General features: G+C 44.2%; 1 protein-coding gene across 14 annotated transcripts in view; it reads left to right on the top strand.

Moving 5' to 3' along the window:
• The window catches only part of LOC130603758 (CCR4-NOT transcription complex subunit 1-like), an 83,714-nt gene that overhangs the window by 31,263 nt on the left and 39,328 nt on the right, over positions 1-13,123 (top strand). For 13 of the 14 annotated variants that reach the window (XM_057417767.1, XM_057417771.1, XM_057417763.1 and 10 more), the window contains 4 exons: positions 555-795; positions 2,276-2,395; positions 3,720-3,842; positions 4,082-4,233. In XM_057417767.1, the coding sequence (XP_057273750.1) occupies positions 555-795; positions 2,276-2,395; positions 3,720-3,842; positions 4,082-4,233 (636 nt within the window). The remainder of the gene's footprint in view (positions 1-554; positions 796-2,275; positions 2,396-3,719; positions 3,843-4,081; positions 4,234-13,123) is intronic. The other variant, XM_057417768.1, reaches the window with a different exon arrangement.

Here is a 13,123-nt window from a genome sequence, read left to right as displayed (position 1 = left end):
ACTTTTCCCCCTTCCTTAACAGAATCCGAAGCTCTTAAGCTCTTAAATGGGTTTGTAAGCAAAGACAAACAAACAAACAAGCAAACACCCCACACAAAAAAACCAAACAAAAATGTAAAAGTATTAATTTTCATGGTTAAGAATGGCCTTGTAAGCTTAATTCTATGTGACAAGAGCTGCAACATCAGGTTTCATAGAATCATAGAATCCCAGACTGGTTTGGGTTGGAAGGGATGTGAAAGCTCATCCAGTTACAACCCCGTGCCACAGGCAGGGACACCTTCCACTAGACCAGGTTGCTTCAAGGTCCAGCCTGGCCTTAAACACTGCCAGGGATGGGGCAGCCACAGCTTCTCCAGGCAACCTGTGCCAGGGCCTCACCACCCTCACTGTGACAAACTTCCTAATGTCTAATCTAAATTAGGTTTGCAGCAGGCATTGCTTTATATTATCTCGGTTCTACAAAATGCTGGAATCCTGGATCCTGTAAGCTGACTTCTTTAATTAGTTTTTTTTTCTCCCTTTGTGTGTGTGGTGTTTCTGTCTTTTGTTAGGAAGAGCCTAGATTTGATTGAGTCTCTGTTACGTTTGGCAGAAGTGGGACAGTATGAGCAGGTTAAGCAGCTCTTCAGTTTTCCTATCAAGCATTGCCCAGATATGTTGGTGTTGGCCTTACTACAGATCAACACATCCTGGCATACCTTGCGCCACGAACTCATCTCCACACTCATGCCAATTTTCCTTGGCAACCATCCCAACTCTGCCATCATTTTGCACTATGCATGGCATGGACAAGTAAGTATTTTCACTGTAGTGTGTGTGTGGCTTGCTCAGGTAACTGAAAGCTTGTTAAGTGATTTGGACAGTTAAAACAACAATGCTTGTATTAGTTTATGAACTGTGTAATTTAAAACCCAAGAAGTGGTTAATGCAAAGTAATATGAGTTGAAGCAAACTGTTGTGATTTGATTTTTCTTTGGGGAAATATATTCAGAACGAAGAAATAATGGTCACTGAGAAAATATTCCTGTAAAAATAAAGATCAAATTTAAGTTTGACTGTTTTAACCATTCAGTTTTAACTAAAGTTGACCACAGTTTGTTTGCTTGTTTTTAAACAAACACCAAAAATCTCACAACAGCAACACTTCCCCCCCCCCTCCCCCCCCAAACTCTCTACCTTACACATTTGAAGTGTAAAAACCTGAAGCAGTAAGAGGTGAGGAGGTTTAAACCAAAATTATCTCCATTGTCCTTGTGAAAAGATGGAGGCTATTCTAGGTATAAAGAAACTATTTATACTCTTAAGAGCCTAGGATGTTTTCTGAAAACTTAGGATTTGCTGCTGAGCTTTTTCAAGGAGAGCTTCCATGTAGAGACGGGGTAAATACATATGCAAATCCATGCTTTTAATAGGGAAACAAGTAGGCCTTTTGGTATGGCCTTCATTATTGCATCCACTGGTAATAAAGCAAATAGGAGTCATAAGAAGAAACTTAAAGCAGTGGAAGCCTCTGGGGTTGGAGGGAATCTGCAGTGGAAAACATCTTGTCCTGTTAGAGTAGCATTAATAAGAAGCTTAGTCCACATTCACTGCAAAATGATGGCTATTTGCTAGCTGGAGTGCTATGAACATTTTATATTTTTCCTGATAACTTTTTAAAAATTGTAGAATGAGGGGTAGGATATAAGTGGTGTGCTTTTTGCATAAGGTCTTGAAATGGCAGCATATGCAATTTTCCCACAGGGTAGGCTTCAGAATTAAGTACGCAATGATGGCTGCCATGTTACACAGTGCCATTCCACAACTTGAGGATGTTTCACTTCCCCAGATGAGGAAACCTTTTAAGCAAAACCCTTGCTGCCATCACAATCCTATTTGTGCTGTAGTTTCAAAATGTCCCTGTAAAGATCTAGGTACTGTTTTCCATGTTAAGATGTGACATTGCCATTCTCACTTCAGGACATCATGTCAAGCATAACATGTTGTAAATGATTTGCATATTTCAAAAGCAGTTTCTCTACAATTGAGAAGAATTAGAGCTGTACGCTTAGAGATGGGGTTCTACATACTTGCCATTCTTAGTCATTCTGCATCCTTTAGTAGCTCCAGGATAGTTTGTTATTGCACAAAATCCCAACTTAGAGGTTCTGAAGCTAAAGAGCAAATAACGTTTGCATGTTAACCTTTAGAAGTAAAATATCCTACTTAATTTTCACGTAGTTGATCCTTTTCCTAGAGGCATTAAGTACAATCATAATGTAATTCTCCTTAGGGTCAGTCTCCTTCGATTCGTCAGCTGATCATGCATGCAATGGCAGAATGGTACATGAGAGGGGAGCAGTATGACCAGGCAAAACTCTCACGTATTCTTGATGTGGCACAAGACTTGAAGGTGAGTTTTCTAGAGCAGTGCTGTTATTTTCTGTCCAGTGTCTTATGCAGACTTGCTCATCTTTTAACAAAAGCTACGTTTAACTTAGTTGTGACTCATTTAGTAAGGATTACTTTGTTTAAGCATGTCTAAATTCAGTTGTTACTACTGTACCTAGTCTTAGTTTAAAAAAAAATAAAAGAGAAAAAGAAATCCTATGCTCATGTGGATTTTAAGTGCTCTTCAGCTGAGCTGTGGTATCTGACTACATATGCTTTCTAGGGTGCAAGTGCTGTCCACTTATGAGCCCAAGACATTTCACTTGGTGTTTGCAGTAGAGTTGGTTACGTAGCTTAGTTGACAAGTTACTTGGGAAGCAGTATAATAGACCTGCTTGCTATGTGAATGTACTGTAAATCCAGGAAGAGCTTTGACTGTTTTAACCTTGAATACCATTAAAATTAGAACGTAGTAAATATCCATCAGGTATTTGTGTGAAGGTGGCACTGCTAAGACTCATGGAACAGGGATTTCTTAACAATACTACTACTTCTCAGCTGTTTACACATTCACAAAAGAGACTGGAAGTTGTGACTGACTTCTTTGAGGCCTTTACTGCTTCCTAAAGTTAGATGCAAAATAATTGCATGTCTCAGTACAGAAGCATCAACTGCTGCTTGAAGACAGTTTTGTTGTAGCAGTTTCTGTTTTAAAAGTTGAACGCTTTGAGGAGATAGCACATTCAAAGAAGCTCTGAAGGGGTTGAGCCCTGTTTACAGGGAGGTGACAGGCTCTTCTGATTAATTTTGTTGTGCTATCAACTTGATAGCTCCACTTGCTGGTGGATATTCATAAAGAGGAGTTTAACTGTCAACACAAGGTGGCTTCAAAGAAGGGGTAGGGTCATGATTTGAAATGAGAGCTCTTGCTTATTTCTTTCCTGAGCAAGCTATAAGTGAAGCTTGTAGTACCAATTTTTTTGTTGACTAAGAAAAGCATAGTAGCATGAAGAAAATTCTTCATAGTGAGGGTGGTGAGGCGCTGGCACAGGTTGCCCAGAGAAGCTGTGGCTGCCCCATCCCTGGCAGTATTCAAGGCCAGGTTGGATGGGGCTTGGTGCAGCCTGATCTAGTGGAAGGTGTCCCTGCCCGTGGCACGGGGTTGGAGCTGGATGGGCTTTCAGGTCCTTTCCAACCCAAACCAATCTGGGATTCTATGTGATAGCAAGTTTTCTTTAGTAAGAAACATATAGGGATTAAAAAGGGAAGAAAGGAGATGGGGTATCCTTGTGTCTTCACTAGTAGTCTTCTGATTATTTTTTTTTTTCCTACCCCCCCCCCTTTAGGCCTTGTCAATGCTGCTAAATGGTACTCCATTTGCTTTTGTTATTGACCTTGCTGCACTTGCCTCTCGACGGGAATACCTCAAACTTGACAAATGGCTCACAGATAAAATTCGGGAGCATGGGGTAAACCAGGTTTTTTTCTTATTTCTTCACTCTGTCAGTGATTAACTGAAGTCACTTTAACAATCTTATAAGTAGCTTTAATGTTGTGGAAAGTGTCCATGGTCTGATAGTTCAATGTATTCACTGAACTATAATAGCTTAGTGCAATTCTTTCCATGGTGCAGTTGCCAAGTTTGAAATAGTGGCTTGGATGCTGTTTGGGCAATTAAGAGAACGTTACTTTTTCCCCCCACCCTTAGGAGCCTTTCATCCAGGCCTGTATGACTTTTTTAAAGAGAAGATGTCCATCTATCCTGGGTGGCCTTGCTCCAGAAAAAGATCAGCCCAAAAGTGCTCAACTCCCACCAGAAACCTTGGCAACTATGTTGGCATGTCTTCAAGCTTGTGCTGGGTAAGGATTATACTTATGTGGAATGCGTAATCTCTTTGCAGTTTATTTGCTGGCACATGGTCATAGGTGGTTTGGAATTTCACACAGAGAATGGGGTTCATGAGAGTAAATAAGCTTGCAGGCATTGATCCAGATGTATGTTTAATTTTGCACTGTGACTTCTCTTGTAGGGTAGGCAGAGTCAAGACAAGAGCTTCAGTGTTCTTTTCTTTATAATCAAACAAGTGAGCTGAGCTTTGAGGGATGGCTGGTTAGTCAGATCCTGGGTTGTTAATGACTAGATACAGAGCTGTAATTTGGACAGAAAGGGATACAGGCCATAATTACAGAATGTGACAGCATGCAGTGACTGTGGAAAGGATTTTGTGGTTGTGTTAAGCCAAATGCCTCTGTGTGTGGTTGCTACCCTAGCAGAAAGGGCTAATGCAATCATTATGTGTTGGAGCAAAGCGGTAAGTGATGATTGTAATGTAATTGAGACTGAAACTAGACATATGTAACTTCTGTTGTCTTCATTTGGGATAGTCTGGAAATAGAGTGAAAAATATCTAAGATCTTTTTCAAGCCAGATTGTTCAGCTGAGGTCCAGAATCAAAAGTGTGTGTCATGCATGTCTAGCAGTTTTATCTGCTAGAGGGAGGGGTGGATGACAGAAAGGCTGATGGAAACTGGAATTGGGCAAACCATTTTTTAAATACTGTGTTCACGTTTTGTAAAAATGGCTGATTGTAAAATATTTGTGGTGTCACTTCTTGCTGCTGTCGGATCAAGCTGGTATTTAACTGCAGCACTATTTGAGGTAACTAGGTGTAGCATAGTGTGACATGTGAGCCAGAGGGACTGAAAGCTAGAGATAATGCTAGTTTTGGTGTTAAAGTTTAACACCAAAAGAGACTGCCATGTCTCAGTAACAACGTGTGTTACCTGATCTAAGGCTTCTGTTGTGTTCCCTGGTTTAGCCAGTGTTGTCTTGAAAAATTTAAGAAACACTTTAAAGGTATCCAGGATGATTCATGCCTCTGATGTAGATGACAGGAAATGAGTATCGACATACATTTGTCATGATAGATATTTGATCTAGAAGGGAATTTGGGGTAGCTTTAAGTTTTTAAGGTAAAGGATTCTCCTGATTTCTACAGGGACCTGTGCAGTTAAACTCCAAAAAGCTGTTTGAATATTGCTTCTGAAATATAATGGCCTAGCATGCCTCTTGAACTGAGAAGATGGCTGTTACTTTTCAACTCAAAGTGCTTCTTCTAAGACTACAGCTCACAAATTAACTTTTATTTTGCATGCTACCACATTCAGATTTAGCGGTTTAATAGTTAACTCTAGGCTTGGCTTGCATCTAATGTCACTGTTCTGGATCTTAATGTGTTACCAAGTTTTATTTATTAATTTAATTCCAAGAGCTCACTAGTTCTCTACTGGCATAATTCTCTCAGCTTTTGGTTTCTTTTTATAGCTACTTGTATTCCCTTTTATGCAAGAATGTGACCTACTTGCAGTCATTTTCCATTACTTATTCTCTTTGAGCTTTAAAAAGAAAATGCTTGTATTTCTTTCATGAAGCAGTTGCTTTGATTAGCTCAGGTTTCAGTCACGAATGGAAGCAAGCATTGTTAAGACGAGAAGATTAAGATGGCAGTAAGCATTAAATACGTCTGGGAAGGTAGTTCCACTTGACCACCTGAAGTCTGCCATCTCCTAAATCAGTGGATTTAGGAGCCTGCTCTTTAATTAGGCTGTAGTTATTACTTATCTCTCTGGACACAAACCAGGATGCTGCTTTTAGCCACCAGGACCCTGTATGTTCTGGGACTCTTTATTTTTGGGGCCACTTCTTTATCACTGGTGAGCATTGTAGTTGTGGCATCATGTAGCAGAGAGGCTTCAAAAAGCAACGTATTCCTTCTATTACTGAGGGCTTTTATAGTAAAATTGGGGTGCTTGTGGGCACTACGGGCTGACCAAGCTTGTGACTTGGTCACAAACTACGTATGAGAAGCCTTCCTCTGAAGGAGCTAGTGAGTTGAGAGGGCAGCAGTGCTTCTTCCATGCTGTCATGTCCAACTCCACCCTCACCACCTCCCCCCCCCAGTAGATATACTGGGCATGATGTGCTGTGGTATGGAACACCCCTTTGGCTAGTTTGGGTCAGGTGTCCTGTCTCTGCTTCCTCCTGGCTTCCCATGCCTCTCCTCCCTGCAGACCACGAGACTGAAAAGTCCTAGGTTGAAGTAAGTATTACTTAGCAACAGCTAAAAGCATTACTGTATTATCAGCATTGTTCTCAGACTAAAGCTGAAAACACAGCACTGCACCAGCTACTAAGAAGGAAAAAAAAAATAACTGTTACAGCTGAACCCAGGACAGTGTCCACCCCTTACTCCATACCATTTACGTCATGCTCATACTTTTTTTTTTTATATACCATCGCTTCTTGTCACACACACGCACACATGCACAGATAACATTACATAGTCCATGGACAATCCCTCTAAAGTTGCTGAATTCATCCAGTCCATGATGTTAGGTGCCATCTCTTGTAACAATCTTTCAGGGCAGGAGAGATGGTGTGTAGTATTGGATTGTTGCCTGCTGATGACACCGCTGAACTCATCTGGTCACTGCTGAGCTCGTCTGATTCCATGAAAGTTCATTCTTTGGGGTGATATTGGAGGCAAGTTAGGGTCAGTTGATGGTGACCTGAGGACAGTTCTGCTGCTGCTGGATTTTCCCATGACTTGATTCTCTGCTGATGATCATGACAGCACATATCTTTTTTTCAAAGCCCAAAGTGGCAGAGATGGGCATCTAGCTATTGGGCTATGGAAGTGCTACATAGCAGGCAACAGCTTATAGTTGAATTCATTGGATGTTTTCCCCAAAATTAAATCTCCTTGAGATAAACACTGGATTTCCCCATTTTCCCACATTACCCACCCATGAGTGGCTTTCCCTTTACCTGTAGCAGGAATAACCAAGACTCTGTTCCCCAAAAAGTTCTTTATGTGCACCACAGAAACTTTATACCCTTCTACAGTATGCAAAAGTACTGACTGGGCTGGGCCAGCCCTGCTGGCAGATCCTCTGGTGTTGACCAACCAGGTGACTTTTGGTAAATGTGTATCCCAGTGTTTCAAAGTCTCACCACCCATTGCTCTCAGTGTTGTTTTTAACAGCCCATTGTACCATTCAATTTTCACAGAGGCTGGTGCATGGTAGGGGATGTGATATACCCACTTGGTGGTGTGCTCTTTGGTCCAAGTGTTGTGTCTTGTGCTATGTCACCACGAGACTTGTTTCTCATGGCCCAGGATAGTGTTCCAGGCAGTGGTGTGGGGCACAGCGTATGTTTCCAGACATCCGGTGGGTGGTTCCACCATGGTAAGCACATGGCGCTTGCTTTGGCAGTTCAGTGGGAGAGTGATATGATCAATCTGCCATGTTTATACTTCAGCCATCATCCTCCGTACCAGAGAGGCTTTAACTGCTTGGCTTGCTTAATTGGAGCACATTTCACATTCCTGAATAACTTGGGCAATACTGTCCATTGTTAAGTTCACTTTCGGTCATGAGCCCATATATATCTCGTATATCTCTGCCTTGATGTTATGGTGTCATGGGCCCACCAGGCCAAAAATAATTCACCCTTATGTTGCCAATCTAAATCCATCTGAACCACCTCAGTCTTAGCAGCTTGATTCACCTGTTGGTTGTCCTGATGTTCCTCAGTGTCCTGACTCTTGGGTACATGAGCATCTACATGGCGTACCTTCACCACCAGGCTCTGCACTTGGGCAGTGATATGTTGCCAGAGTGCAGCAGCCCAGATGGGTTTCCCTCTGTGTTGCCAGTTACTCTGCTTCCATTGCTGCAACCACCCCCAGAGGGCATTTGCCACCATCCATGAGTCAGTAGAGAGATAAAGTACTGGCCACATTTCTCATTCAGCAATGTCCAAGGCCAGCTGGATGGCTTTCACCTCGGCAAACTGACTCAATTCACCCTCTCCTTCAGCAGTTTCTGCAACTTGTCATAAGGGACTCCATACAGCTGCCTTCCATCTCTGATGCTTTCCCACAATACGGCAGGACCCAACAGTACACAATACTGCTTTTCACTTTCTGACAGTTTATTATGTGGTGGGGCCTCTTGAGCACACATCACCTCCTCCTCTGGTGACATTCCAAAATCTTTGCCCTCTGGCCAGTCCATGATGACTTCTAGAATTCCTGGACGACTGGGATTTACTGTTCGAGCTTGTTGTGTTATTACTGTGGCCCGCTTACTCCATGTAGCATTGGTTGCATGATGTGTAGAGGAGACCCTGCCTTTGAACATCCAGCCCGGCATGGGCAACCAGGGTGCCAGGCGGAGCTGTGCTTCAGCGCCAATCACTTCCGAAGCAGCTCGATCCCCTTGATAGGCTGCCAGTATCTCTTTCTCAGTTGGGGTATAGCTGGCCTCAGATCCTTTGTATCCCCAACTCTAAATGCTGAGGGTTTGACCTCGAGTCTCCCCTGGAGCTTTCTGCCAGAGGCTCCAGGTAAGACCATTCTCCCCAGCTGCAGTGTAGAGCACATTTTTTACATCTGGCCCTGTCCAGACTGGTCCAAGGGCTACTGCATGAACTATCTCATGTTTAATTTGCATTCTTTCGATTCTCCCCCCCCCCCCCCATCCTTCTGGAGGCGGGGAAGGGGAGAGCCCTGGGGGGGGACAGGACAGGGACGATGACATGCGGGCCTCGAGTGCTTCTAGCCCGGCACCACTCACTGGGAGTGAGTGAATGAGCTGGCTGGCTGGCTTTAACCCACGACATTTGTTCAAAGGCTCATTGTTTCTGTGGGACCATTTGAAATCATTCTTCTGGGTCATGTGACAGAGGGCTTATAATCAGACTGTAATTTGGGATGTGCCTTCTCCAGAACCCCACAACACCTAAACAGCTTATTTTTCATTCTTGTTAGTTGGTGGGGACATTGCTGTTATCTTATTGATCACATCTGTGGGGATCTGGTAATGTCCATCTTGCCATTTTATTCCCAAAAATTGAATCTCCTGTGCAGGTCCCTTGATCTTATTCCGTTTTATGGCAAATCCAACCTTCAGCAGGATTTGGATTATATTCCTCCCTTTCTCAAAAACTTCTTTAACTGTATCATAGAATCATAGAATTGTTAGGATTGGAAAGGACCTTAAGATCATCTAGTTACAGCCCCCTGCCATCGACAGGGACACCTCCCACTAAACCCTGTCACCCAAGGCTCTGGCCAAACAGGCCTTTAACAGTGCTAGGGTTGGAGCATTCAAAATTTGGGCAACCCATTCCAGTGCTTCACCACCCTCACAGTAAAGGACTTCTTCCTTATATCCAATCTAAACCACAGCTTGGTTTCATCAGCCAACTTGCTGAGGGTGCACTCAATCCCACTGTCCATGTTGAAGAAGACCTGTCCCAACACCAACTCCTGAGGGATGCCTCTCGTTACTGGTTTCCAGCTGGAAATTGAGCCATTGACCACAACTCTTTGTGTGCAGCCATCCAGCCAGTTCTTTATCCACTGAGTGGTCCACATATCAAATTGATGTCTCTCCAATTTAGAGAGAAGGATGTCATGTGGGCCAGTGTTGAACGCTGTGCACAAGTCCATGTAGGTAACACCGGCTGCTCTACTCCTGTCCATCAGTTCTGTAGCCCCATCATAGAAGGCCACCAAATTGGTGAGGCAGGATTTCCCCTTAGTGAAGCCATGCTGGCTGTCACCAAGCACCTTGTTGTTTTTCATGTGCCTTAGCATGCCTTCCAGGAGAATCTGCTCCCAGATTTTGCCAGGCACAGAGGTGAGACTGACTGGTCTGTAGTTCCTTGGGTTATCCCTTTTCTCCTTCTTTAAAATGGGGGTTATATTTCCTTTTTTCCAGTCAATGGGAACTTCACCTGACTGCCATGATTCCTCAAATATGATGGACAGCGGCTTCGCAACTTCATTCGCCAGCTCCTTCAGGACCCGCAGATGGATCTCATCAGGATCCACGGACTTGTGCACGTTCAGATTTTTAAGATGGTCTCGAACCAGTTCCTCTCCTACAGTGGGCCTAAGGTCTTCATTCTCACAGTCCCTGCATCTGCCTTCCAAGATTTAGGTGGTGTGCTCAGCGCATCTGCCTGTGAAGACTGAGTCAAAGAAGTCATTGAGAACCTCAGCCTTCTCAAAATCCAGGGTAGCCAGTTATCCTGATAGCTTCTGGAGAGGGCCCACATTGTCCCTAATCCATCTTTCTTTTGCTATTTACCTTTAGAATCCCTTCCTGTTATCTTTCACATCCCTAGCCAAGTTTAATTCTAACTGGGCCTTAGCTTTCCTAACCTGGTCCTGAGCTTCCCAGACAACATCCCTGTATTCTTCCCAGGCTGGCTGTCTTTGCTTCCACCTTTTATAAGCCTTTTTTTCCTTTGAGTTTTCTTCAGCAGCTCCTTATCCATCCAAGGAGGTCTCCTGGCCCTCCTGCTGCACTTCCTTCTAGCTGGGATGCAACACTCATGGGCTTTTATCAGGTGATCCTTGAATATCAACCAACAGTCTTGGGTCCCCCTACCGTCTAGGGCTATATCCCATGAAACCTTACTAAGCAGGTTCCTGAAGAGGCCAAAGTCTGCTCTCTTGAAGTCCAGGGCAGTGAGCTTGCTGCATGCTGTTCTCACTGTCCTGAGGATCTCAAATTCAAGCATGTCATGATCGCTGCATCCAAGGCTGCCCTGGAGAGTCACATTTCCAACGAGCCCTTCCCTGTTGGTGAGCACGAGGTCCAGCATGGTACCTCTCTTTGTCAGCTCCTGTATTGCCTGCAGAAGGAAGTTGTCTTCCACACAATCAATGTACCGCCTGGATTTTTTGTGCTGGGCTGTACCGTCCTTCCAACAGATATTAGGGTGGTTGAAGTCCCCCATGAGGACAAGAGCCTGAGAGTGTGAGGCTGTTCCTATTTGTCTATAGAGCGCTTGATCCACAGACTCCTCTTGATCAGGCGGTCTGTGACAGCTCTCCACAGTTATGTCTCCTTTACCTGTTCTCCCTTTAACCCTGACCCACAAACTCTCTGTTAACTGCTCACCTGTCCCCAGACAGAGTTCCATACTCTCCAGCCTGTCCCTAACATAAATAGGCCCAGCAGGCGGGGAGGGGGACTTGCTGTCTTTTCTAAAGAGCCTGTAACCTTCTATTCCAACACTCCAGTCATAGGAGCCATCCCACCATGTTTCTGTGTTAGCTATTATATCATATCTGTGTACTTGTGCATGCATCTCTAATTCCTCTTGTTTGTTCCCCATGCTATGGGTGTTTGTATAGAGGCATCTGAGCCGAGCTCCAAATGGAGCTGCCTCATTGGCTGGAGTGACTGGAATATCTCTATATTGCTTCAAGCATTTATTATAAGTGCTGGCAACTGACTGGGTGTGTTGGGATGGAATGATGCCCCCCTCTCCCAATACATCTGCTTTAAAGCTTTCTTGACCATTCTGGCAAGCCTCCTGCCAAAACTGCTCTTTCCCCTTTTTTGTCAGACCAGCTCCACCATCCTCCAGTGGACCTGGCTTCCCAAATCGAGGTGCATATTCTAGATACCCAAACCTCTGACTACGCATCACATACCGTAATGTCAACAAGGTATTGCAGGTGTTCTGGAGCTTGCCTTTTTTCCAGTGCAGTCTGGATCATTCCATGGCAGATGATAGGGCCATGTTTCCACTTCAGGGCTGTCGGTTCCAAGTGTACTGGATTGCCCCTCCATGTAAAAGCGAACTGTAGCCTGCACTCTGATGCCAAATGGATTTAGAAAAATGCATTGGCAGTATCAGTTGTGGTATCCCACTTGGCTGCCTTTGACTCCAGTTCATTGTTCTAGTTCTAGCATGTCAAGTTAGCATAGTTCAAGCGTATTTCAAGTTCTAGCATGTCTGGTCCATCGGCACTCAATGGTGATGTGGCTTCATTCAGGCCACAATAGTGTACTTTTAGTCTCCTCTCTCTGTTAGTTTTTCGCACTGGCCATATGGGGCTCTTAAAGGGTGAGCGAGCCTTGCTGATCACTCCTTGACTCTCCAGTCTATGGATCAGCTTATGAATGGGAATCAGGGAGTCTTGGTTGGTGTGATATTGATGCTGGTGCACTGTTGTGGTCACGATTGGCACTTGTTGTTCTTCGCCCTTCAGCAACCCCACAACAGAAGGTTCCTCTGAGAGACCAGGCAAGGTGGACAGCTGCTTCATTTTCTCCATCTCTAAGGCAGCAATACCAAATGCCCAGCGGTACCCTTTTTGGGTCTTTGAAGTACCCTCTCTTGAGGTAGTCTATGCCAAGGATGCACCGAGTGTCTGGACCAGTCAGAGTAGGGTGCTTTTGCCACTTCTTCCCTGTCAGGCTGATTTCAGCCTCCAGTACAGTCAACTCATATATAAATATAATATATATAATATAAATGGGTTCTACCCCTTGACAGCTTGATGGTATCAGGGTACACTGTGCACCGACATCTACTAGAGCCTTATAGTTCTGTGGGACTGATGTGCCAGGCCATCTGATCCACACAGTCCAGGAAACCCAGTTGTCCCTCACCTCCACTTGTATGCAGGCAGGGCCCCTCTAATAACAATGATAACAATTGGAGTGAAATCAGCTTTTTCATCCCATCTTGGAAGCTGCTCACAGAAGACTGGAGCAGCAACTTTCTTAGGATGATCATCCTTGACCTTTGTTCTCCTCTTCAGTTCACATACCTGTTCCTCCAGAACTGAGGTAGGCTTTCCAGCCCACTCTCTCATGTCTTCTCCATGATCCGACAGGTAAAATCGTAGGGTAGCCTGTGGCATGTGCCTTCTCT

This window comes from Pezoporus wallicus, unplaced genomic scaffold, assembly GCF_028554395.1.
Source record: "Pezoporus wallicus isolate ANWC-B61680 ecotype Strahan unplaced genomic scaffold, APGP_CSIRO_Pwel_v1 contig_2545, whole genome shotgun sequence".
Taxonomy (NCBI): domain Eukaryota; kingdom Metazoa; phylum Chordata; class Aves; order Psittaciformes; family Psittacidae; genus Pezoporus; species Pezoporus wallicus.
This window is presented reverse-complemented; position numbering and strand designations above follow the sequence as displayed.